This window comes from Bos taurus, chromosome 3, assembly GCF_002263795.3.
Source record: "Bos taurus isolate L1 Dominette 01449 registration number 42190680 breed Hereford chromosome 3, ARS-UCD2.0, whole genome shotgun sequence".
Taxonomy (NCBI): domain Eukaryota; kingdom Metazoa; phylum Chordata; class Mammalia; order Artiodactyla; family Bovidae; genus Bos; species Bos taurus.
The window spans coordinates 89,466,915-89,494,671 of record NC_037330.1 but is presented as its reverse complement, the minus strand read 5'-3'; the positions used below and the strand labels follow the sequence as shown (position 1 = coordinate 89,494,671).

Here is a 27,757-nt window from a genome sequence, read left to right as displayed (position 1 = left end):
CATAACACCATGCTGAAGCTTCAGATATTTCCTTTTCTTAGCAGTTTCACTTAAATTCTATTTTAGATTGTTTTACTTGTGAAACATTGTGCACATTTAGTAATATTATTTGAAAATGACCTGTGACATCTAGCAACAAAGAAAAGCTTGTCGATTGATATGTTGAGCTTGAATGCAAGTTTTTGGCTTGTTTGTCTGATTTGTTGAGAATTTTAACACAATTCTAATTGCTTTATTACTCAGTTATATTTAGGTTGATTGTGAAACTAAAACTTGCTATGTAGATGTCCCAAATATTCTTGGTATACTTTCTTTTGTACCTGATAGGTTGAAGAGATGGAAGCTCGGCGGCTGTTTCAGCAGATTCTGTCTGCCGTGGATTACTGTCACAGGCACATGGTTGTTCATCGAGACCTGAAACCAGAGAATGTGCTATTGGACGCACAGATGAATGCCAAGATAGCTGATTTTGGTATGTAACTCCAGAGTTGTTCAGAAGTGTACTAGCTGCCTTTGCAAGTGTGACAGTACCAACTCTTAATGAGCTAAAACTTTCACTTTCAAGGATGTAAATCCTATTTTGTGAAAAGGGATTAGTGGCACAGTCTGCACACTAGCTTGTTCTGTTCATTTAAACCACTTTCTAAAAATGCAAGTACATCTCGAGAAGTTAGAGAGCTGGTATCAAGGTAAACCTACTCAACCTGCATTCCCTCCTGAGGAAATGAGACTTGACTGTTTTTTGTGAGGGTTACAAACCCCCTTTGAAAATCTAATGAAAGTACAGGCTTTTCCCCTGATAAATGCATTTAAATGGAGGTTCGTGAAAATTTCCATGCAGTTGTGGAGCATTGTAATCCTTCTGAACTGGTGGAGGAGGAATGTCAGTAGACTGAGTAGTAACATCTAACAGCTGTTGATAAAAGAACAGGAGTTTTTGTTGGGGGGTAAAATAAAGGATAAAATGTAATTTTTATGACCAGACATTTTCTGGGATCAACATACCTGGACAGGGTGCCATAGTAGGGGAAAGGGTTTAGGAAGTGAGAGATTATAGAAAGAGATGAAAAGGTGCCAGAGTTCAGCATTATTTAGTTAACATTTTTGTCTGTACCTTGTCTTTCATCTAAAAGTCAGGAAATTCCTTTTTCTATTTCTCTTCTCTAATCATAAACCTCATTTAGTGCTGTAGTTCAACTAGATTTTGGTTCAATAGGATATTTTTTTATGTTGAATTAAAGCTTTCCAAATTAAAAACTTTTGGAACATAATCTTATAAAATGGAGCCTATCTGATTTCTACCTAGAGATTTTTTTTAAAAGGCCCATGAAAACAGAGTATAAAAAAGTGATAGTACTCTCTGTTTTCTTTCACTTGGAGAAATGGGTAAGTAATATTTTGGTGCTTTTATGTTAGAAAAATTATGCATAATTTAGAATAACCTCATATTTGTGAAATGAATCAACATTCTTATTTAGGAAAGGAATCTCAGTCTTACGTGTGATGTGCTTTACCTTTTTTGTCAGGTATAAGCACTCTGAAATGGTCTCTTTCTAGTCTAACAAATACTTTCTACTGCTTTTTAAAATAAGTAAACATTATGATATTTGAGGCACTACAGACTTGATGTTATTCCTTTTGCATTAATCCATATTTACTTTAAACATATCTGAAAGTGAAAGAAAGAAAGTGAAGTCACTCAGTCGTATCCGACTCTTTGCGACCCGTGGACTGTAGCCCACCAAGCTCCTCCGTCTATGGGATTCTCCAGGCAAGAATACTGGAGTGGGTTGCCATTTCCTTCTCCAGGGGATCTTCCTGACCCAGGGATCAAACCCAGGTCTCCCACATTTCAGGCAGACGCTTCAACCTCTGCACAACCAGGGAAGCCCTTAAATACAAGAATACAGTCTCTCAGAAAACCTCCTATAGAGACACAGAACTTCAGATCCAAGTACTAACATCAAAGATTTTGAGGGAGGAAAGGAAGCCAAGTTGAAAGAAGAAGGGGGAGGAGGCGGGAGAGGTGGGGCAAAAGGGGTGGCCTTACAGACCTGCCACCTACAGATACCCAGGCGTTATGGGACTTTTCCCTGGGCCTCCAGAGAAGGGTGGACTGGAACTCGGCCCTACCAGAAATCAGACCAGACCAGAACCAGAATTCGAGTTCTCTGCCAGGAGGAGGTGATCAGTCTCTAATCCTCAGCTCAGGCTGACGGCCCTTCGACCAGATTCCTGCGTCCAGGACTGGGGGACTAGAAAAACAGGGAAGGATAGAAAGGGTTAAGGAGAGGAAAGAGAGGGCAGGGGAGAGAGGTCAATAAAGTCTCTTGTTCCTTACCAATCGGGGCACTCTGGACAGTTGTCCATGTCAGGAGGAGACCAGGGACAAAAGGGTCCCAGTTGCAGCTGCTGGGTCTGGTCCATTGGCAGGCAAGCTGGCCCCTGAGTACCCCGGGATACCTAGCACCAGCTAAACATACTACTCTTATTTTTAGGATTATCTAACATGATGTCAGATGGTGAATTTCTGCGAACTAGCTGCGGATCCCCAAATTATGCAGCACCTGAAGTCATCTCAGGCAGGTAATATAGTATATCAGTGAAGAGTAAGCTTTTCGTAATGTTTTGTTCATTCTGATTACATTTAACTTTCTCTTTGGAAGATAAGGTTTTTAATAGAAGCACATTGTCCCTTTAATTTTTCTGTCATTGAAGACAGAAGAGTTACATTAAACAATTTTTAAAACATTTAATTTTAATTTTTTTATGAAGTATTTAAGGAGTTTTTCCATTAAAATTGCAAAAAAAACTTGATTTTTTTTTTCTTTTCATTTTAGGCAATTGCAGCTAGGAAAGCAAGCATTTGCCAGGCTCATTATTTACTTATCAGACACAGTCTTTTAATCATACTTTATATACTCTTATAAAGCATGCAGAGTATATTTATGTTGTCTTTGGAAGAATGAGGTTTTGAGGGGAGATGTTATTGTCATTTCATGAAAACAAACTGCACAAGAGAAGACTGTAATTATTCATGTAACTTACTCATTGATACATTTTTTAAATGTTTATACAGATTGCAGTGATAAACTTAAATCTTCTTTGGTGACCAGTGTCTGATCTTAAGTTAACAGAATTCTGTGAGAGAAAATATAAAACAGTTATCATTGCATATATAGGAGCTTGGGCTACATAGCAAATGCTGTAAACATTGGATAGTGATTTTTATTGAAATGGATTATACTGTTTTAATTGGAATTGTAGAGATATACTGTATTACCTGAGGCTTAGGTTTGAGTTTGGTAATGTGCCATCAGGGCAATTTTAACACTGTAGAAAGGTGAGAGACAAAAGGGACAGCATTCTAGGCATAGGTTTTCTGGATAAAGGTCGTCTCAGCCCCATGAGCCACCAGGTTATTTGAATGAAAGTAGTAGTTATGCAGGATAATGTGATATAGCATGAATACCATGAAAGAGATTGCTATAGAACTAGTTAGGTACTTTACTATTTCAAATATTCTTTAAAATAGGTCTGTTGGGCATAAACATTCTATTTTTTATACATTGTCTTGTCTTTTAATTGCTTTATGTAAGAAGATTTAGCCTATACACTAATACACTATATAGTATTGCTTTTCTTAAAGTTTATGGTCATCTACTTTGATGTTTCTATCAAAAATCAACCACAGAAAGTTTTATACTTTTTAATTAGTAAGTTCAGTTTAGTTTGTGTCAAATACACATAAGTACTGTTTTCTCTTGGGAAATTTGAATCTCAATGGGTTAGACCAATTGTTCTCTCTGGAGACCAACCATTGAGTGTTGGGGAGTGGCCATGGATTTCATTAAAGAGCTTGGAAAGCAATACATTTGGAGTCTGCACTGTGTCTACAGGCGCATAGAGAAGAAGTAGGGTGCGTGCAATTGAGAAGTGACACTTGCGCTTCAGTTTTGTGCTGTCATCTTCCCCTAGGCTGTATGCAGGTCCTGAAGTGGATATCTGGAGCTGCGGTGTTATTTTGTATGCTCTTCTTTGTGGCACCCTCCCATTTGATGATGAGCATGTGCCTACGCTGTTTAAGAAGATCCGAGGGGGTGTTTTTTACATCCCAGAATATCTCAATCGTTCTGTTGCTACTCTCCTGATGCATATGCTGCAGGTTGATCCCCTGAAACGAGCAACTATCAAAGACATAAGGTGAATATTCTTTTTGTGACTATTAAGTACATATTCTAGTATTAATATTAGTACCACTAACTGAATGCTTGCTTTATGTTAGGCACTGTAACACTTTATATGGATTTTACTTTCCTTATTATGTAAACCTGGCCCTATGATTCAACTTTTAATTATTTCAGATTGTGTCCCAAACTTTTCAGTTAAAGTAGCAAAGCATACAAGGCCTGTCATAGTAAGGCTCTGCTTACTTCTTCCTGCTCTTACCCCTTGTACCAGAGCTCCAGCCACAGTGAACTTTTCCTTGTTCCTCAAATATAATGATGTATATTTTATGCCTTCATGTCTTTGTTTGTATCATTCCTTTGCCTCTAATACCTTTTCTGCCCTTTCGGACCTAAAAGTTTCCATTCATCCTTTAAAATTCTGCTCACTTATCACCTGCCTTGTGCAATCACTCCTGATTCTCCAGGGCATGGTCAGTTGCTTGCACTTCTGTGATTTCCGCACTTTGTTCATGCTCTCATTCTCATTTTGTATCTGGCTGTTTTCAGTGTATCTTTCTCCTCTCTTGTAATTATAAAAGGGTAGAGAGAGTGTCTTAGCACCTTTGTATATACAGTGCTGGAAGGCCTAGAAATACAGTAAACATTCAGAAAGTATTTGAATACGTTTCAAATGGAAAAAAACAGGGTGAGAGTTATATATTTTACATAGAGTTGATGAAATAAACCATAAAGAGTTTTGCTAAGATTTTGAATCCAAAAATAGCCTCTAGTGGGTTTGCTGTGAAGGATTTCTTGTTATGTGAGAAACTTTGGAAAGTGCAGTTGCTGGTGTTACTGTGAATATGACCTTTATATAGCACACACAAGTCAGATGATTCATTGCCCTCTGTGTTTTATTTATCAGTCATATTTCTTAGAGGGTTTTTTGTTCTTACCTGACATTTCATCAGGTATTTATTTGCAAACACATTCTTTTAACATCTTTCCTGAATACTCTGCCTTGTCTTGACTCTTGAAATATTTAAATGATCGCTGGGGTAGTTGTTTGTGTGACTGCTGCTGATCTCTTTTGCATTCCTGCTGCATTTGTGTCTTCTTCCCTTAGCCTCTGTTAGTGTTCCAGGCCTCATACATAAAAATATAAAATTGTAAATTAGTACCATATTTAGTTTTGGAATGGAAATGAACAACTTAGCAGGGGAAAATTCTTTTGTGTTCATAGTTCTTTAGAGTAAATAGGTCACTTAGTTGGCTTTTCCTTAGAGCATTAAATATGCTAATATGTATATATATTTGCACCTGTTCACATCAGCACATGTACTTAGAATAATAAAAGTACCAATTCTGTTATATTAAACAGGTACCTGTATATTCACAAGCTTTAGAAGAATAATGTAAATAAAAACCTACTAGGAGAAGTTAATTTGCACATAATGTGGGTGGTATAAAAGAGTGGCAACCATCTCAGGACTTAAAATTGTTGTTGTTGTTCAGTAGCTCAGTCATGTCTGACTCTGTGACCCCATGGACTGCAGCACGCCAGGCGCCCCTGTCCTTCACCATCTCCTGGAGCTTGTACAAACTCATGTCCATTGAGTCAGTGATGCCATCCAACCATTTTGTCCTCTGTCATTCCCTTCTCCTTCTGCCTTCAATCTTTCCTAGCATCAGGGTCTTTTCTAATGAGTCAGCTCTTTGCATCAGGTGGTCAAAATATTGGAGGTTCAGCTTCAGCATCAGTCCTTCCAATGAATATTCAGGACTTATTTCCTTTAGGAAATCTTGCAATCTAAGGTTTGATCTTGCAATCTAAGGAAGTCTCAGGAGTCTTCTCCAACACCACAGTTCAAAAGCATCAGTTCTTTGGTTCTCAGCCTTCTTTATGGTCCAACTCTCGCATCCATACATGACTACTGGAAAACTATAGCTTTAACTAGACAGGCCATTGTTGGTGAAGTAATGCCTCTGCTTTTTAATATGCTGTCCAGGTTTGTCATAGCTTTTCTTCCAAGGAGCAAGTGTATTTTAATTTGAGTAGTAACTTGAATTTATAGTTTTCATCATTTTAAGATTTCTTCATATTCTGTATTTAATGTTTGGAAATTCTTCATTTGACAAAATACAATTCAACAGAAAGAGTTACTAATTTATTGAATGATTTTATATAACAGGCATTTTGCTAGATACTTGACGTATTTTCTTGCATTGATTCCTAATAGGTAGCTCTTATTTTTTTTAAATGCTTATAGTATTTCCTTTTTTAAAACAATATATATTCATTTTCTTTTTGGCTGCTTCGTATCTTAGTTGTGGCACATGGGCTCTTCGTCATGGCGTGCAGGATTCTTGCTAGTTGTAGCACAAGGGCTCAGTAGTTGCGGTGCTCGGGTTTTCTAGTTGTGTGTGGACTCAGTTGCTCTGTGGCGTGTGGGACCTTAGTTCCCGGACCAAGGATTGAACCCATGTCCCCTGCATTGGAAGGCAGATTCTTAACCACTGGACCACTAGGGAAGTTCCAAGTTTAATAGGTAGCTATTGTTATTCTCATTTTACAAAAGTAGGGCTGAGAAATTGCCTGATTTCAGAACCTGTACTACTTCAACTAATCCGTATTGCTACACCAGTCCTATGACATCCATCCTTTCTCCAGCATACCTAGTTTTATTGTGCTTCACTTTTTTGCACTGTGTAGATACTGTGGTGTGTTTTTTTTGTTTTTTTTTTTACAAATTAAAGGTTTGTGGAATCCTCATCTCATTTGATGATGGCTAGCATTTTTTAGCAATAAAGTGTTTTTTAATCAAGACATACATTGTTTTGGGGGCATAATGTTTTTGCAAATTTAATAGTCTACAGATACTCTAAGCATAATTTTTTATGACATTCATTTATTTCAGTAGAATAAAACTATAAGCAACATGAAAATGTAAAGTGCTACATAAAAGCCCCATAGTAATAAAATTTGAAAGGTTTCATTGGCTTAAACAGTTACAGGTAAAAGAGACTTTATATATATTTTCAAGCATGCTATTTTAACTATCTTGATATGTGCTATGTTGGTCAAAGAAAAGGCCAATGAGTTACCTAAATCTGAGGACCGAGGGAAGGAATCCTAAGCCTTTACCTACTAGATCACACATCAATTTTGGCCTTATCCTATAAATAAGCCCCACTGTAAACATAATTTTTATATGCAGTGGGAAACCAAAATATTGGTGGCTTGCTTTATTGCAATATTCACTTTATTGCAATGTTCTAAAACCAAGCCCGCAATATCTTTAAGGTATGCTTTTATTTTTGTATGTATCTTTTCTTTTTCTCTTAAGATGGTAGGCTATTGGAGGTTAGAAAATATATCTGTATTTATTTGTTCATTTAATCATTTTTATTTACTTAACAGTTATTTAACATCTGCTTTGTTCAAGGTCTTATGCTAATTGCTGGGAATATTGGTAGGCAAGACAGACATTGTCTTCAGGAAACTCATATCTTTAAGTGCTTTAAGCTTAGTATTGCTCAGTAGTGCTTAGTATGTTGTTATGGTTAAAATGAAAGATCTGAAGTTCAACTGTCTAATCACAAATTCTGATTCTTTGTTAGCTATTGGCATATTTCCTACCTCATTGTGCTTTAGTTACATCGTTTATAGTGGATTTGTTTGAAGGATAGTCTTAGGTTAAAACATAAGAATTTACTATTTCTATAGGTCTAGACACAGTTGAATGTTAGAAACTACAAGTATTCATTCTAATATAATTCCCATTTTTAGAATAATGCCCAGCATATAATATTAGCCATTAATACTATCCTAAAGTGAATATATAAGGACCTTTTAGCTGCACTTAAAGAAGTTTGCACACATTGTGAAATTTATACAATTTGATTGGAGTCATTATAGCTCATTTAGTCTTAAGTCTTATATGAAAATCAGATATTAGGCAGCAGTGACAGAAAGACGGTTTCTGGAGGCTGTGTAGAACCCATCTGAAATGAATTGATTTTGTTTCAGATGAAACTTCATAAACATCCTGGTTACTACTTACCTTGTTTAGAAATTGACTCCTTAAAATTAAAAGCTGGGTGTATGACTTTTTTTTTTTAACATGTTCAGGGTTGCTTTATTATCATTAAAATTTTTTTTAAATTTTAATTGAAATATAGTTGGTTTACAGTGTTGTGATACTTTCAAGTATATAGCACAGTGACTCAGTTACACACATACACACACACACAGAGACATATACATACACACGTGTATATATCTTCCTTTTCAGATTCTTTTTCCTTATAGGTTACTTCAAAATATTGAGTATAGATCCCTGTGCTGTACAGTAGGTTCTTATTGGTTATCTATTTTATATATAGTACTGTGTATATGTTAATCCCAATCACCTGATTTGTCCTCCCCCTATCCCAAAGTATGGCTTTTTAATTGGCACTGTTATTATTATGAAGAACTGTGGTTCTTTTTCTGAATTAATTAGAAATGAAAATTTAGATTATTTCTGTTTTTTTAAACATTTATTTTATTGATATAATTCACATACCATAAATTTGTTCTTTAAATTGTATGATTCAGTGGTTTTTAGTATGTTCACAAAGTTGTATAGTCATCGCCACTCTTTGATCCCAGAACAGTTTTCTCATCCCCAAAGACGCTCTGTACTCACTTCCTCCTCCTTGCAGCCCTTGACAACCACTCATCTACTTTCTGTCTTTATGGATTTGCCTCTTCTGGACATTTCATATAAATAGAATCACAGCATGTGGCCTTTTGAGTCTGGCTTCTTTCACTTAGCATGTTTTCAAGGTTCTTTCATGGCGTAGAATATCAGTACTTAATATTTTGCTTGAAAAATATTCTGTTGTTTAGATAAACTACATTTTGTTTATCCATTTATTAATGGATATTTGAGTTGTTTCTAATTTTGGTTCATATAATGCTGCCATGAACATTTATGTACACATTTTTAAATGGTCATATGTTTTTATTTCTCTTGCATAGATGCCTGGAATTTATAATTGTTGTACACTGTTGTTGCTTTAATTTACTTAGTGATTTTACTTAACTAATTCTGTTAAGTCTGTATTCTTTGTCAAGGGTGGCCACTGAAGTCTCTGCTTCATTAGCTTAATGGTCAGCTAATTGCTAGAGAAAGATTTCCTTAAAGGCCTTGATCTAATCAGTCTCCCAGCCTTTGCTGAGGGATTCTGTGTCCATGTTGGGGTGTGTCTTCAGCATTTTAATGAGAAGTTCATAATTCTGCATTAGTCTTGATTCTTTCTAGCTTAGAGCCTCAGAGTCAATCAGTGATGAGAAATCAGGGGCTTTCTTGGACATGAACAACAGTCCTGCATTTGTGAATTCTAGGATTTTAAGAGTATTTTAAGGACTCCTATGGAACTTAGTCCCTAACGTTTCCTTTCAAGGTTTTTGATCAGCTACTTGTTTGCTCCAATTCTTTTTTTGCTGTTTGGCAGCTGGGATGTTAGACAGTTGCCACTGATTGTTTCTGACAAGTGTTCTGGACAAAAGGCTGTTTGCAGATGGAACGCTAAGTCAGGTCAGATGAAGACAGGGCTTGACAGAAGAGGTTTCCAGAGATCTGCCAGCCCTGTCTAATAATGACAGTTCTCTGGGGATAGGACTTTTGGAGAACTCTAAGCCTGTTCTCCCCAGTTGCCTCCCAGTGGTTCTAGGTGCTAGTTTTGGGGGTTAAAATGATTGTGAGGCTGTTGGTTTTCAAGGCCACCATAGAAATGGAGAAGAGGAAGTGGATATTGGGTAACTGAAAGTGTCACAAATCTCACTGTTCTTATTGAGACACAACCATTTTTTAAAAAACAAAAAACACTCCTCAGATTATTACAAGCCTTTGGTTAATTTCCAGAGTTCTGAAAAAAGTTAATATTGACAGTTTCTGCTAGTAATCTCATTGCTTTAATAGAAGAATGAATTTTTGGAGTTTATTCAAAAGTGTTTACCCTATTTTAAAGTTTGATGTTTTAAAAATGCTAGATATGTAGCAATTTATTTTTTATATCAATTCTTTTCAAAAAATTAGTACTTACTGGTCATTTGATTACTAAGTGTTTATTTGTGCTAGTAGTGCTCAGTCACCTCAGTCATGTCTGACTCTGTGTGAACCAATGGACTGTAGTCTGCCAGGCTTCTCTGTCCATGGGATTCTCCAAGCAAGAATACTGGAGTAGGTTGCCATATCCTTCTCCAGGGGATCTTCCCAACCCAGGGATTGAAATTGCATCCCATATCTCCTGCATTGGCAGGCGGGTTCTTTACCGCTGGCACCACCTGGGAAGCCCAGATGTTTATTGAGGTGCTTATTATTATCATTATACAGCAATTAAATACTTTAATAATTCAGTTTTTACTTCTTTGTCTATTCATCATTCCACATTTATTGAGCATTTGCTCTGTCCTGGCTACTGAAACGCAGGTGAATAAAGCATGGTCCCTGTTTCAAGGAGCTCTCAGTTTAGTATAAAAATCTGTAACAACTGTGAGAAAGTATGAGTGTTATAATAGTATCATTTACTAGCAGCTGTAGAAGTTTCACCTCTGTATATATCCACAAGACATGGCACACCATCATTTCTCACTTGGACTATTGCACTAGTGTCTTCCTCCTCCTCATCATTACTAGTTTTATCTTTTCAATTCAGTTACTTTATCACAAGCCGAATGATCTTCACAGAATGCAAATTAGATCATGTCACCCCTGCCTCTTTAACACCTTTGTTATTATCATCAACCATAGGTTCAGCCCCAAAACCATTTTTATAGCCTACAGCTGTCAGAAAAACCTGATATCTTTTGCCACTCCAACCAGTAACTTATTATGATTTCATGATTCTGGCCTCAGTTCAGTTCCTTGAACATAGGAAAACATTTTTTTTAACCTCAGAATCTTTGCATATATTGTTTGTTTTGCTGGGAATATCTGTTCCCCAGCTCTGCTTAGCTGACTTCTAATCATTCTGATTTCTGCTTAAATATTATTGAGAGTGGCTTCCTTAAGCACTCACCTCCCATTCTGAGTTAAACACTCTTATTTTACCTTGTGCTTTTCACTCATAATTTTTATCACAGGGTTTTTGTATTTGTGTATTTGTAATTCTGTGTTTATTTTTGAGAGTATTTGTTTAGTCTGTTTTCAGCTAGAATGTAATCTCTGTGTGAATGAGTGTGCATTTTTACCACAGTATGTCCTTTACCACAATAAATATTCATAAATGAATTAATCACTCAGTAGAAGGCATTCAGGTAAAATATATACTGATCTGAATTTAGCTTAGGGAGTGCCCAGTTTACCCTGTAGCAATGGTTACACAGTCTTGAAGAAATAGTATATGTTAATTAAATGAAAAGGGATGGGATATTCTAGGGCGTCAGTAGTAAACATCATGTGTAAAGGCCTGGAATAGTGTGAAAATAAGATCTAGGAGACTAGGTTCTCAAATGTTTTGGTTTGAATACCTCCCCCCTGCCACGTCTTAAAATTGAGGACTCCAGAGGGTCTTTTTTTTTAATGCAGGTTATTTTTACCAATTTCAGATTAGAAATCAAAAGTGAAAAAATTTTTAAATAGTTAATTCACTTAAAAATAATAGTAAACATGTTATTCTGAATAATATGTCTCCTATGAAAAATAACCTTATTTTCCAAAACAAAATATGATGACAAGAGTACCATTATTTTACATTTTTCAAATCCTCTTAATCAGAGACAGCAGCTAGGTTTTCATGCCTACTTCTTGATTCATCTGTTGCAATATGTTGTATTAGTTGAAGTCTAGGAAACATATCTGATCTCAGATATTGCCGGAAAAGGGAGGAACATTCTCATAACCTTTCATATAGTTAGATCTTTTTCTTTGATATTAAATCAAAGCTTAATATGTTAATTGCAATATCAAATCACCAGTGAACTTTTGTACTTTACTACATTGAAATCCACAGGGTCTGTTTTGCCTTTTGAGTGGAGCTTCTGCCCATGTGTGACTATGTAACATCTTGCATTGGTCATATGGAAAATATTGGGTTAGTGAGATAGCCTGGTGTTCAGGATGGTAACACATTTCATTATATACTATCAAATCATAGGCATTATCCTCTTCACTCTAAAAGTAGAAAAGTCTATTAAATATTGAGAATCTGTCAAACTTATGGAAACATATATAAATTATTCTGTTATATACAATTCTATATATATATATATAGAACTCCGTTATAAGCCAAATTCTAACATTTTACTTGAAAGCTTGAATTTCATCACTGGCACCAAGTACTGCCAGTTGTTTCCTTTGAAGTGACAGACTTATTTTATTTCTTTTTGTGAAAATGTCAGCAAAATACCCAAGTCTGAATAATCATAGTTACTCTAGAGCAAGGGTTAATGAACTTACCCAAGGGTCCCATAGTTAGTAAGTGACTAGAGACCCAGGTCTTTCTGATTCTGATATATTGTATTGCCCCATGTCTAAATTATTTGGGACTTGCCAAAGCATGTTCTTACAATAGTGTATTGTGGTATCTTTCCTAGAGAGCATGAATGGTTTAAACAAGATTTGCCCAGTTACTTATTTCCTGAAGACCCCTCCTATGATGCTAACGTCATTGATGATGAGGCTGTGAAAGAAGTGTGTGAAAAATTTGAGTGTACAGAATCAGAAGTAATGAACAGTTTATATAGTGGTGACCCTCAAGACCAGCTTGCAGTGGCTTATCATCTTATCATTGACAATCGGAGAATAATGAACCAAGCCAGTGAGTTCTACCTCGCCTCTAGTCCCCCAACTGGTTCTTTTATGGATGATAGTACCATGCATATTCCCCCAGGCCTGAAACCTCATCCGGAAAGGATGCCACCTCTTATAGCAGACAGCCCTAAAGCACGATGTCCACTGGATGCACTGAATACAACGAAGCCCAAATCTTTAGCTGTGAAAAAAGCCAAGTGGCATCTTGGAATCCGAAGTCAAAGCAAACCATATGACATTATGGCTGAAGTTTACCGAGCTATGAAGCAGCTGGATTTTGAATGGAAGGTAGGGAATTGTAGTATATGAAGATCATTTGTAGAAGCCATTTTCTGTATAGTAAGCCTGTCTGAGCTGCTGAATTGAATACTAAGATCAATAAAAAGTTGGTTTTGATGTGAATTTAGTGGTCTCAATAAATATATGGGCTGATAAATCCTATTCTTTCCAATAATGTACCATGTGCATTCCAAACAAAACAAATCTTCGTAAGGATGAAGAACTGTTGATGTTGGGGACCTATATATTTTTGAATTAGAGAATAGCATTCTTGGCTGAGAAATACGGTTTTAATCAACTTGAAATTCCTTGAGAAAATAGTCCACCTGTTTTAGCATGTATCATAACAGTAACAGTCATGTGTCTTCAAAGATAGTATATTTTTACCTTTCTCTGTCTTTTTAAGGGCAGGTTTTTGGGGGGTTTTTTGCCAGTAGCTGTAGTGCAAGTAGTTGATACACATTATACTGTCAGGGCATGTTTATTTAGTAAACAAATACTTTTCTGTAAATTGAGAAAATTTCTTATCTGGCTAGTATTTTTAGTCCTTAGTTATGATGTATTTTTGTTATTCTCATCCCACATTTTGCTTTATTAGTATTTTTTGTTTTTTATTAGTATTCAAATTCATTTCAGTTCTATTTGACTATATGTGGGGGGATCTGTTTTTCATTTTCAAGTATCTTTTACCCTTGTTCTTTCTTAAGGACTGTGAATGTACTTTTAAGGGAAGAAAAACATATTCAAACATACCATGTAAATATTCATTTGACATGTTTTTATTTCATTATTTGTATATGGAATGAATAAACAATAGTGAAGGTGAAAATTGCTCAGTCATGTCTCTCTTTGTGACCCCATGGACTATACAGTCCATGGAATTCTCCAGGCCAGAATACTGGAGGGGGTGGCCTTTCCCTTCTCCAGGGGATCTTCCCAATCCAGGGATCAAACCCAGGTCTCCCACATTGCAGGTGGATTCTTTACCAGCTGAGACACAAGGAAAGTCCAGGAAGACTGGAGTGGGTAGCGTATCCCTTCTCCAGCGATCTTCCTGACCCAGGAATCAAACCGGGGTCTCCTGCATCGCAGGCAGATGCTTTACCAACTGAGCAATGAGGGAATAAACAATAATATTTCCTTAATACCATTTAAGGAATATCTCCATTTTCTGAACCAGTTTTATTGAGTTAGTTAAAAAAGACATGTTAGTGTCTTTAAAAGTCCTTATTGAGAAATTTTTGGAACTAATTTGATAAGGTATTTTGAAAACTAAAATTTTCTTTATCTGAGTTGCAGTTTTATTATCCTCAAAAGGCAAATAATACCTTCCTCACAAGATTACTATGATACTTAAACTTTGTGACAGTACCTATTAACAGAGCCTGATTCAAACCATTAACATGTTATATCTCCTTTTTCTGTCTGTTCTATATTCACAGTTAAAGGTATTCAAATTGAGACAGGGAAACCAAAATATTTTGGCAGCCAAAATATGGTTTAGAGTGGAGGCGTGTCTGGAAAGAAGGCTAGACTCTTAGAGTCTCTGAGTTCCCTTTCAATTTTAATTGCTGTACATAGTACTGTTGAAAGCGAAAGTCAGTCAGTCATGTCCAACCCTTTGCGACCCCGTGAACTGTAGCCTGCCAGGCTCCTCTGTCCATGGAATTCTCCAGGCAAGAATACTGCGGTGGGTAGCAGTTTCCCACACAGTACTGTTAGTGGGGATTAAATAAATACTAAACTACTATGTAATGTAAACAATGATTCAGAAATTTGTTCTCTACCCCACTCCTTCCAATTATTTGTTTAGATATTATTCTTTGCAATAAAAATAATGGAAATATTTTATAGTTTTTTATTTGGAATGTTTTTCCATAAAGAAGATTTTTCATTTTAGGTAGTGAATGCATACCATCTACGTGTAAGAAGAAGAAATCCAGTGACTGGCAATTATGTGAAAATGAGCTTACAGCTGTACCTGGTTGACAACAGAAGCTATCTTTTGGACTTTAAAAGCATTGATGGTAAGGAAGCCATGCAAGCATGAGCTCTGAGAAGATAAAACTTGGCACTAGTTGACAAGATGTTAAATCATCTCAAAGACGTGGTGGGTAGTCTTCTATACTGGTTTTTAGTAACCTAGATTTAACTAAGAATGTGAGTGAAACAAAAAGGATTGAAGATGAGGAAAATCTCTAATCTAGCACTTCTTCTGGAGAAGTGCTTCCTCATTTAAAAAAAGAGTCATTTAAAGTGTTGACTGTGGAGGAAAATAAGGAATAATAGGGAAATAATTTTTACCTACAATTAGCTGAATTAGGCTCTTTGTCACACTTCTCCTTTCATATTTTATCAGTAAGCATTATAATATCTAAAATTCCCTGTTGATTAGCTTCTTTTATCTTGGGTGGCCATGGTGTCCAGATAGGCCTCTCCTGGGATTTGGGTTGGATTTTATGCCCATGGCCATCCAAGAGGCAAAGGAGTCAGGGGAGGTGGTCACGTCCAAGGATCTAGTATGAGTCGAGAGTCATACTTGGCTGAGCAAATGTGCTTATTCTGCTCAGAGGCCCAAGTGGGATGTGAGCAGAATAAACCAAGGGTCCACTGCTGGATGGAATCAGAGGAAAACTGAGTTCAGAGTTAAAGAAGCTATTTTCAACAGTTTATTCTTAAACTGCCATAAACTATAGCTGTGTCTATATGGTCCCTAGAACACCTTTATCAAAATTACCCAGAGTTCTTATTAAAATGCAGATTCTTGGGAACTCTCCCAAACCTAGCAAATCTGAATCTCTGGAGATGGGTCCTTGGGAAACTGGGAATCAGCATTTTTAACAAGATTTCCTTTGCCCCTTCCGCCAGGCAATTGCAGTGTGCTCTGAAGAATCAGTGCAATTGTAATTTCTGTTTTTATCTTAATTATTTTTTGTTGTTGTTTATACACTGCAAGAAAATAATCCTCCAAAGGTGTGCTTTCTTCAGATAAAAGGGTGTCAGGAAACTTTGACTTCAAGGTTACTGTCAAACAGTATGTTGAGAAGGATTCAGGCATCACATTTTGACTGTGTGGCAGTGTTACAGTTGGACAGTGATGTCGTTCACAGTCAGGAGGGAAAAGGTTTTGCCACCCCTACTCCTAAAACCCTGCAACATGACATTGGCTCCCAGGATGCCCTAGCTCAGATGTGTTCACTTAATATTCTGAATAAGATACCTTCATAGGAAGGGCTAGGGCGAATACACTGTTCATGTAAATTGCTTTTCTTTGGTCCATTTCAGATGAGGTGGTGGAGCAGAGGTCTGGTTCCTCAACACCTCAGCGGTCCTGTTCTGCTGCTGGCTTACACAGACCACGGTCCAGTTTGGATTCTGTAACTGCGGAGGGCCATTCACTCTCTGGCTCTCTCACGGGCTCTTTGACCGGAAGCATGTCGTCCTCTGTCTCACCTCGCCTGGGCAGTCACACCATGGATTTTTTTGAAATGTGTGCCAGTCTGATCACTACTTTAGCACGCTGATGATCTTTCCCTAGTTTTTTTTCTTTCTGTTATTGCACTGTGAAAATCAGATATATTCTTTAAATTATTATTTTACTTATGGATATCACATATTCTGAAGTACTGGTTGAGAGCCGTGACTGTCTTCAGGGGACACAGTACCATTGAAATTTACTGAAAAGAAAAAGTCTGACATCTTATTTACTGTAGACATCTGTAATTCTGTTTTGCCTATTATAAATTCACATAGGCAGTATCTTTAATATGTGAACACTCATGATTATTGTTAACCTGAAATTGTGGACTCACTACAGATGATTAATATACCTTTACTGGTGAACCATCTCAGTCAACAGGTGGTTTGGCAACATCTTGCTTTACTGTTTAGTGTAGGTAAATCCAGTTTGCTTCCTAAATTTCAGCAGGTTTTAAGCTGTGTTTATGCACAAGATTTAAAAATAACATATATATTAGTAAGATAGTATTTAAATGTTGAAATCTTAAGAGCCAGATCCCCCTCCCCCAAATTTTAGAACCAAATTCTAGCAGTTTCTGCAGATATTGCCCAGTGTTCAACAGAAGGACTGTGGTCCTGAGACAGGTAATGGTCATTTCCAAGTTCCTTCAAAACAGCTATAACCAACCAGAGGCTCTATCTTGAGATTTTCCTGAATAACATATATAAGAGCCTTCAAGGTTCTACTCAGTACTGGAACATCTGGAGTTACAACTTTTGTCTTTTTCATAAACTTGTATCATTTTACAACATGCCTTCAAAGTCTACCTTTCTCAAGTTCTTTTTCACTGTATTTATTTTTGTACTCCACCAAGCATGATAAAATAGTTAAAAGAAACAAAGCAAAATGTCAACAGTCCCTTAGAGAGAACTCTTATCTCTGGTCTCTTCCTGTGTGTAGTGGTAAGGAGTGTGTGTGTGCCTGTCCTTTTGCATCCTGTAATGCCAGTTACTCATCAGAAGTTTGCTATTGTAGTCACCCCGCTCCCTCACCTCCCCTGATCACCTTTGTCTTTGTTTATTGTTTGATCCTTAGTGGCTGATGGGCTTAGTTTTGAAATCTTCTCTGGTTCTCTTTCTTTGTTCTACATCTTGGTTGCTAGCCATCCAATTTGAAACACTGTTCTGGCCCTAAGGGCTTTTCTATACTTCCAAAGCTTGGTAGGCTTGTGACCTTCACTGTTGAACCTGTTAGGGCAGGGAAGCCTTAAACATTCAAAAAAATTCTCTCTTGAATAAATATGTATGTTGTTTACATATATACATATATGTATTTGTATACCAGTGCTTTTAAAGGAAAACCAAACTTTTATTTTTGGCTTTGTGCAAGTTTTTTTCAGGCTTAAAAAAAAAAAAAAACCCTATATAAAAAGCAGGGTAGATAATAGCCCATTGATTATATTGTTTTAGTAAAAAATATTTAATTTTTAAATTATGTGTAATTTATCTAATTTGTATTTATTCATCTTATTCAATATGTTGTAATTAACAGTCTCATTCACCTGACTTACCCTAGAAATGATTAAGTGATTAAGCTCTTGAAAACAAAAAGTGAACACTTCCTTGACAGGTTTTTGTCTCTTTGCCAAAAAAAAATGTGTTTTCTACCAAGAAGCAAATGAGAATGTTAAACCAAATTTCTCTTGGGTTTGGGAAAGACAAGTATGTCTGTCTTTAAAGAGTTTTTAGTCAGGAGTTTGCAGTGTGTCACATAATATTGTTTAGCAGAACTTTAAAAAATGGTATTACATAACTTTTAAGTATGACTTAATATCAAAATACAAGGAATCCTTGTTTGGCAATTTGAGAAAGAGAGTGGGGTTGCAGTTAAGGTGTTTTTTTTAACCTTTGAAATATTGCCATCTAGTGGCATCAAACTAAACTTTTTTGTGTATATTTTTATAGGGATAAGCAGTCCTGCTGCATTAATCTTGATGTATATATACATCTGGCAAAATTTTGGCCCCAACAAATGTGTAAATACCTCTTTTGGAAAACACAGGGCCACCTCATAATATTTACCTGTTAATGGGATGACCTTCAAAATAATCTGACTCCTTACTCCCAATGACAAAATCCCTAATAATTTTGAAGGCAGAGAAACAGTAGGAAGGAATCCAGTGGCATTTTAACTTCCTTAGTTTAATAAATCAGATGTTAGAAACATATTAAAATTGATTTATATAGTTATCATGTTTTTTAAAGTTAAAAAAGTATTTACTTTTTTTTCATTCTTGCCAGTATTTATGAATATCTACATTTCGATAGCTATGTGTTTTCAGAGAACCAAGGGTCACAGTTTGGGTTCTTGTGTGCTGAAGTTTTGAGAGAGAGCTCTTCTGTGAATGTAGATGGTGTAATACATTGGTCTGCAGAGAGAGGATTACAGGAGGCTCAGTCCAGCGTAATAGGTCTAGAACATTTTCATAGGAGTCTCTTTGCTGCTCATGCAGGGCGAGGGAAAGAATCAGTTGCTAAATTCCCATATTTCAGTCTTGTAACCTGGATGAGTGTGGATGTGGTATGTGGTAGACAGACCGGGGGTAGGAACACTTTCTTCATGCTATGATTTTGAAGGAGAACTCTATTATTAGGCTACAGATAAAGTCTTAGCTATGTCATGGAAATGGAGTCCATAGTGGTTCTAGAACGGCATTTCTGAAACTGCATTCTGTGAGATGCTCTGCAGAAAGGGGGTTTCATTGAGCAAGTCTGATAAATGAAACATGTTGCTCTCCTGCTTGAAGATGACAAAGGATGTGATCATTAAAGACTTTGACCAGTTCTTCTGTGGAAAAAGAAAATCATTTAAATTTGTTTAATCTTGCTTTGTCCAAATTAATTTAAACATTGTTTTAAACTTACTATCCCCTGGGAGGAAAAGCATATTCAGAAAATATGATTTTAAGAAAATTATTTACCAGGTTGCCATAATTAGGTAGATAAAAATAAAACTAAGATTTCATTTGCTCTTATCAGTTGTTGGAGAGACTCTGATTCAAAATCAGAATTATTTTAACCAGTATACATATTCATCTTGAGCGAACAATGGGTTAATGGAATTTTGCATGCCTACAACTTATTTCATAGCACTTTGACTGTCTAAATCAGGTTTGGTATTTTGTGGAGAGCAAAATTTATTCTTTTTTGTGTTGAATGGATAACTTAAAAACCTTAAATAAGATTACTTCTAAAAATGGTGTAAGAGACTAGTGACTAATGCTTTGGCTCAATGGGTAATGAGTCAATAGCTTTGATTCCTTCTTTCAGAAAGTGTAATCAGTGAACATTTCTGAACACTTTTATATAAGAAGACACCAAATTTAGACCTAATTCCAGTTATTCTTCAATGAAGGAACAAACAACATCCCAAATTACATATGTAGGGTGGGAGGCAAGACTATTACAAGTTGGGCTTTTGTTTTGATCAACAGACTTTTGAAACACTTTTGTAACCTCTGGTGTTGGCATTCCTTGATACTTGCTAGCAGTAAAGAGAATCCAGGAGCCTAAATTATTCGGAAGTAACAGTATTCCATGTCAGGCAATTGGCTATATGTAGTGCAGACAGGTCTCCCCTTTCCTTTCTGCAAATAGGTTTCCTATGACAGTTACATAATCCTGGGCTTGCTTTCTCTTATTCCCTAGCCAGTTTGTACTCAGGGAATACAAATTGATTTTTATATTAGATAAGACATAATTGAGAAAATAATCATAGACAACTGTTACAGATTCTTTGACTATTTGGATTTATCTGAAAATGTACATTTTATTGAATTAATCTAAGCAATGTACCTTCGATTTTATAAACTAAATGATCTTGGAATCTGCCTGCCAGAGGCATTGCATCTTTGTCTCTTCACTGATTAATAATTTAAAATCTTGTTAATGACTGAAATCTAGGTATCTAAATGCTAGACATATTCACAGTTTTGTCTGTTTTTATTTCTTTTTAAAAGTCCTCCACATTTTCAGTTTGGCATTTCTTTACCTGATACTTTTGTCACTCTGTGACTTTTTAAATAGAGAATGTACTTTTTTAAAATAATAGATCTCAGAGACTCTAAAATTCTGGATGAGGGATCTGTGCCATTTGTTTGTAAGTCACATCCTGTGTTGGGCCTCATTTTTATAACCTCTGAAGTGGAAGGGATAGCTTAAAAGACCTCTGGATTACCTTTGAGCTTTAAAATTGTCTCTTCTCTGCCTTTTCATATGATTTGTATTAGCGTTCACTTTTTACATGCTGAGAGATTGTATACTGATGTGAATGATATACATTTGCTTGGCTTGGTGTTTTGAAGACACATACTTGAATGTTTTTCTAAACACAGCTGCCCCCCTGGAATACAAATGAGAAAATCATCCAGAAAACCAAATATGTTAAAATATTAATAGCATGTATGTATACTTTCCATAAAGCAAAAGATGACAAATTTGGAGTGATGGAAGTGTTCCATTCATCTTAATGGTGATTGTGGCTCAGCTGATAAAGAATCCGCCTGCAATGCAGGAGACCTGGGTTCGATCCCTGGATTGGGAAGATCCCCTGGAGAAGGAAAAGGCTACCCACTCCAGTATTCTGGCCTGGAGAATTTCATGGACAGTATAGTCCATGGGGTCGCAAAGAGTTGGACACAACTGAGCAACTTTCATGTCACTTTAGATCCAGAGACCCTCCATATCTATTAATTTATTTAATACATTACAATCACCTTGTGTGTTAATGATTTTCCAAATGAGAAAGCAGGACCAGAAAGCTTTTCACAAGCTTTAATGCCATATAATGTTCAATGATGATCACTTTATGTGCCCCCTTCCCTTGGGGGAAACAGTCTGAATCACTGAAACATCTTAGTAGTTAAATAATAAACACAGAAGCATTGCTTTCAAGTCTTAGAGTGACATGAAGTAGTCTTAATATTTTTTAGTTTATTTGAATGAGTTGATTGTACTAACTAGATGTGTTTATGATTATATTGATTTTTGTTAAGTACTTCTAAGTTATTGAGGGTGCTTAAAACTACTGAAGAAACTTTTTAGGCCATGATTCTCCCTTTATTTATGTGATTCTTGTAGCACAGTGCTTTTTAAAAAAGTAAAACCAGCCCCAACTCCTATCTTAAATTATCATTTTTTACTATTAAATTAGGCTTATCTAAATTTCATATACAAATTGGTAATTTTTCATTTCATATGCATATTAGATGATAAGATACTATTCTCATAGAGTATATTTCTATTCACAAACTACCAAGTATTATCAACTTGATACAGATTCTTCCAGACCTTACAGAAATTTGAAATGTAATTTATGTTTGAGCTCTTAAGAGTATATCTTATTTACACAAGTTGCTGGCATCCTTACCAGCCTTTTCCACATACAATTATAATGCATTTGATGCCACTGAACAGTAATAACATGAAGAACAGGACCCACAGTGTAGACCAGATTAAGTTTTAATTCAGCTTTTTCAGCCATAACCTGATAAGAATCAGGCTGGGTCTAGAAGTGATCAGACTGTGGGACTGTGTTAATGTTGTGAGTCAGTGTTTACTGCCGGCGTTGCACAGCAATGCCAGTTTGCAGCCATGGTTGTGTATGTGACTTTCTGTAACTACTGTTTATATATAAAACAGTCCAGATGTTATGGAAGTAGCTCATGGTTTTATCTGGACAAACAGGGTATGTAAATTTGTTACATTTGAAAAAGTGCAATTAAGGAAATCCTAGCATAGGAGGCTCTTTGGAGGAAAAAGTGAAGTGTTTATAGGACATGCTAGCATGACAACACTTTTAAACATATACAGAATTTTGACAAGGTTCATACAGTGTGAATTTTTTAATTCAAGGTTTGCTACTTTGTGTTGATTTATAATTTCAAGGAAGGAATAGGAACATTCTACCCAAGGAGAACTGCACAGTTAATTTTTTGCTGTTAATTTAAGCTTGCACTTTTCACAAGTAAAAGTCCTTTTTAAATTTTGTTACAAATAAAAACCATTTTTCTAGACAGGTAATGGTTTCCTAATGTGGAAAAGAGAAATAGATCCCACTAAAAAAGCAAAACACCTTAATTAATTGTGCCTTCTCTCTTAAATTGTAGGAATAATAATTAGTTAAAAACTTATTTAAACTCGTTTTTGCCCTGACTCCCCTCATTTGTACTTGCCCGTCCCTCCACAGTTGCACTGTTTTCGCCTGTTTGCTGTCGGTTCCTTTGGCCAGACCTCACTGTCACTGTCAGAAATTGTTCACCAGGTGTGTCTGTTTATGTCGCTTCACTTTTTCAGTCACCTTGGTAAAAGTTTGGCTGCCTTCTCATGGCTTTAAAATGAAAGCAATGAATAGCAATCTTTATATTTCAACCCTTTAAAAAGTTTGTAAAGGAAAGAAATAATGCAGAGCAAAGAACAAAATCTAATTTGGAATCTAATTCTCAGTTTGGCTGCTGTGGCAGCAGCAGGTCATTTAACCTCATTTAATGTTTTCATCTATAAAATTTGGGTATAACCTACCTCACAGATATGTGTGAGAAACTGTTTGGAGGCCCTTGTTTAAATACAGGGTTTATCATCATATTTAATGTAAATCCCTTTTTTTTTTTAATAGATATTGTTGATACTGATAGGATGAGTATCTTGATTTTAGGTAAGTTATGTGGTAAGAATGTAGAAGAATGTTTAGGAACACAATTTCACAAATTATGGTATTCTTATTTTTAAGTGACTTTTGAAATTTCTTGAAAATATCAAATATTCAAATATTAAATTCATCTTTTGTTGCGAGAGATATTCAGAACTTCTTAATATGTTGGCTGAAGATGCCTTAACATACCAAATTACAGCTTTTTCTCGAGACTACTCACAAATATCTATGGTTGTACAATGTTTTGAGTGTTTAATGTAAAATTGTTATAGAACTGTGAACTCTGAGCATAGTAATTGTTAATATTGTTTTAGGAAGAATGCTTGTATTCTATATCATATATGCTTAAATAGACAGTGACTTTGGAGTGCAACAAACAAAACTGAAAGTTGACAGCCATTAGGCTGTTGTGTCCATGACAATCATAAGAAAATATAAGATTGGATATTGTTCAAAAAAATTTCAAGAACATCTTTAGGAAAAAAAGTTCCATAGGCTGATATATTTACCCATCAAAGCACTTGATTACAAATCTAGTAAGATAATTTTTTAAACTGTTAAAATTGGGATCATGTTTTATAATTCATTTAAAAAATGGAAAAAAAAAAAAAAGACCAGACTCTTAGTGCTTTTGTGTTTTAATAACCATAGATGCAAATTTCAGTTTTGTTATATATATATATTTTTCTTTTGTGAATGTTAAATGATCAGTGGAAGGATCTGTCTTCCAGCAACTGTGTGCTATGGGTGTCCTCTTAAATTACACAGCATTTCATAGTTACAGGTTCTCCCTAGTTAATATTTGCACTGTATAAGCTCACAGGTAACAAACACAAAAGAGAAATGATTGCTTCCAAGCTTTTTTTCACAAAATCAAATTAAAGTCTCTGGTTAATTTGAAAGCTCTTTTGTTTCTATTCAGTCATTGATACTCTGCATGTCAATTAACAGTTTGCAGCCAAAGCTGTTGTAGAACTTGGTTGCCTCTACCCCCTTGGAGACTCCATACCATCTGTCCACTTCTGTCTTCCTCGTTCTGCACTGTAGTCTCTAACTTTAGCCACTGTATTAGTTTCCTATTGCTGCCATAAGAAGTTACTATAAACTTGGTGACATAACACAAATTTATTATCTTACAGTTCTGTAAGTCAGAAGTTTGGTGGGCTTAGCTGGTGTTTCAGTATCAAGTCAACACAGGCTGACAACCACAGCAGCAGTAGGGAAAAGCTCTGGGCAGAATCTGTTTCAAGGCTTATTCAAGTTGGTGGTGAGTTCAGTTCCATGCTGCTATGGGACTACAGGCCCGTTTCCCTTCTGGCTCTTCACTGGGAATCACTTGCAGTTTCTAGAGACCAGCATCATTGCCTGGTCCATGGCCCCTTTCATCCTCAAAGCGAGTAACATTTACTGCCTGGTCCATGGCCCCTTTCATCCTCAAAGCAAGTAACAGACATTTACTGCCTGGTCCATGGCCCCTTTCATCCTCAAAGTGAGTAACAGACATTTCCTGCCTCTTCTTCACTATATCTCTGACTGGCTGACTGTTCTGGTTGTCAGGGTCCATGCTATTAAATAGGGCTCACTTGAATAATCTCCCTATTTTAAGGTCCACCGGTAAGCAAACTTAATTTCATGTAAAAAGTTCCTTTTTCCCAAGTCACATAACATATTTATAGGTATTAAAGCCAGGATAAGAAGATTACTGAAGCCAAAATTCTGCTTATCATAGGAGAGGAAGGCAAAGGCCTAGACGACTTGAGGCTTACAGCAGCGTTTTAGACTGCAGGCTGCTGAGAATAGAGAACAATGTAGATGTGGTCCTATGTGCTTATGATGGTCACCTCCCATATACTTTCTGAAAAACATCCAAGTTGAGATTTATAAGATTTCTATTTGCTTCCTCAAACGTCTGTACTTTTCTGATTTCCTACAATAAGCATCTATTACCTTTACACTTTAGGAAATAAAGGGAAAAGGTATTCAGTAACAAAAACAAACATGTTCTCTTCAAATTTTGGATAAAGAAAATAGAACTCTTATAAATCTCAACTTGGATGTTTTTCAGAAAGTATACGGGAGGTGACCATCATAAGCACATCAGACCACATCTACATTGCTTGTTCTCTATTCTCAAAAGCCATCAGTGTCCAAACTGTTGAAACCCTGAAGTCTTATCCCTGTTACCCAGAAACAACCACTTCTTAGCAATTTGTCTTTATGTATTGACTTTTTTCTCTTCCTCTTCTTCCCTCTAGAATCCTATGTTTTAAAAGTTGTGAACATATGTGGGAGAGGCCCTGCTGGAGAGAATGCTAAGGCGGCTTGGAAGACCAGGTGTGTCAGAGGTACTGGAAAGGAGGAAGGGACAGCTCTGTCGGTGCATGTTAGCAGGTTGCTGCTGGCCTGGCCTAAACATGAATGAGGGTATCGTTAACCTCTGTTAGGTTCGGGTCCCTTTGCAAACTGTCTTTTTCTCTGACAGAGTGTTGTCATCTCTAATGATATCTTTTGATACAAAATTAAAAAGTTAAAATAGAAACTCAGTCTTTCCATTGAAATGTTTTGCTAGATTAGGGTTTCTAGGAGACAGATGACATCTGCTTGAAACATCACTGAAATTATAATGTTTGCATTAAGGGACTCTGTAGATTAATAGCATTGAAACTGAACTTCACACACTGTGATTTAAAGAATGGAAGGAATGTGGCTGATCATGAAATAGAAATAACTACTTGATGTGGATGGAATGTTTTTCCTAAAAATGTATTCCATATCAGTAGTTATAAGGTATTTGTTTAAATTAGACCAAATGGTTTATACTTTAAAAACATAGAAAAGTGTTGTTTCAAAAACCTGTTAAGTATTTCTATGTAAAAATCTTATATCCTAGCCATTCTTTTTTTTTTTAAGCTTGGATTATTTTATTAACATCTTCAGTTCAGTCGCTCAGTCATGTCCGACTCTTTGCGACCCCATGAATCGCAGCACGCTAGGCCTCCCTGTGCATCACCAACTCCCGGAGTTCACTCAAACTCACGTCCATCGAGTCGGTGATGCCATCCAGACATCTCATCCTCTGTCCCCTTCTCCTCCTGCCCCGAATCCGTCCCAGCATCAGAGTCTTTTCCAATGAGTCAACTCTTCGCATGAAGTGGCCAAAGTATTGGAGTTTCAGCTTCAGCATCAGTCCTTCCAAAGAACACCCAGGGCTGATCTCCTTCAGAATGGACTGGTTGGATCTCCTTGCAGTCCAAGGGACTCTCAAGAGTCTTCTCCAACACCACAGTTCAAAAGCATCGATTCTTCAGTGCTCAGCTTTCTTCACAGTTCAACTCTCACATCCATACATGACCACTGGAAAAACCATAGCCTTGCCAACCTTTGTTGGCAAAGTAATGTCTCTGCTTTTGAATATGCTATCTAGGTTGGTCATAACTTTCTTTCCAAGGAGTAAGCGTCTTTTAATTTCATGGCTGCAGTCACCATCTGCAGTGATTTTGGAGCCCAAAAAAACAAAGTCTGACACTGTTTCCCCATCTATTTCCCATGGAGTGATGGGACCAGATGCCATGATCTTAGTTTTCTGAATGTTGAGCTTAAAGCGAACTTTTTCACTCTCCTCTTTCACTTTCATCAAGAGGCTTTTTAGTTCCTCTTCACTTTCTGCCATAAGGGTGGTGTCATCTGCATATCTGAGGTTATTGATATTTCTCCCGGCAATCTTGATTCCAGCTTGTGCTTGTTCCAGCCCAGCGTTGCTCATGACATACTCTGCATCTTAGTATCATCCAATTTTAACAGAATTCACTGAAACCAACATGCTTCTTTTTCATTATATGATTTTTATCCTCTTTTCTTGGCTAGTAGATTTACTAGCATAAAAGATTTCTTACTAAATTGTAGTGACTCTTGTGCTATCCCATGGACTGCAGCCCACTATGCTCCTCTCTGTACATGGGATTTCCCAGGCAGGAATACTGGAGTGGGTTGTCATTTCCTTCTCTGAGGAGTAACGATGACAGTTTTCCCCTAACAATATTTCTGGTAGCCCTGGGGTCCATTGGAAGTGGCTGCACTGCTTAGGAAATAGAGCAGATGGCCTGATGCACCTAAGGTCACCTTGGATTGGTTACGAGGCCATATCACACCCACAGGGTTATGCAGTGATGTACACATCAGCCTTTTTGCCTTGATCTTCCTTACAGATGATTTTCTGAATTTAAGAGGTAGAGATATCCTAGCCATTCTTTCAAGTCTTAATTTCCAAAACCTGTTTTTGTGTTCAGCATCTTCCAACTTCACAAAAGGCCAGGTACTAAAATAACCACACTTATACAGTA

General features: G+C 36.5%; 1 protein-coding gene across 2 annotated transcripts in view; it reads left to right on the top strand.

Moving 5' to 3' along the window:
* The window catches only part of PRKAA2 (protein kinase AMP-activated catalytic subunit alpha 2), a 79,322-nt gene extending 54,999 nt beyond the window's left edge, over nt 1–24,323 (top strand). The window contains exons 3-8 of one of the 2 annotated variants that reach the window (XM_024989604.2): nt 328–472; nt 2,499–2,586; nt 3,979–4,203; nt 12,754–13,258; nt 15,150–15,276; nt 16,535–24,323. In XM_024989604.2, the coding sequence (XP_024845372.1) occupies nt 328–472; nt 2,499–2,586; nt 3,979–4,203; nt 12,754–13,258; nt 15,150–15,276; nt 16,535–16,773 (1,329 nt within the window). In that variant the 3' untranslated portion in view covers nt 16,774–24,323. The remainder of the gene's footprint in view (nt 1–327; nt 473–2,498; nt 2,587–3,978; nt 4,204–12,753; nt 13,259–15,149; nt 15,277–16,534) is intronic. The other variant, NM_001205605.1, reaches the window with a different exon arrangement.
* Nucleotides 24,324–27,757: the final 3,434 nt, after the last annotated feature.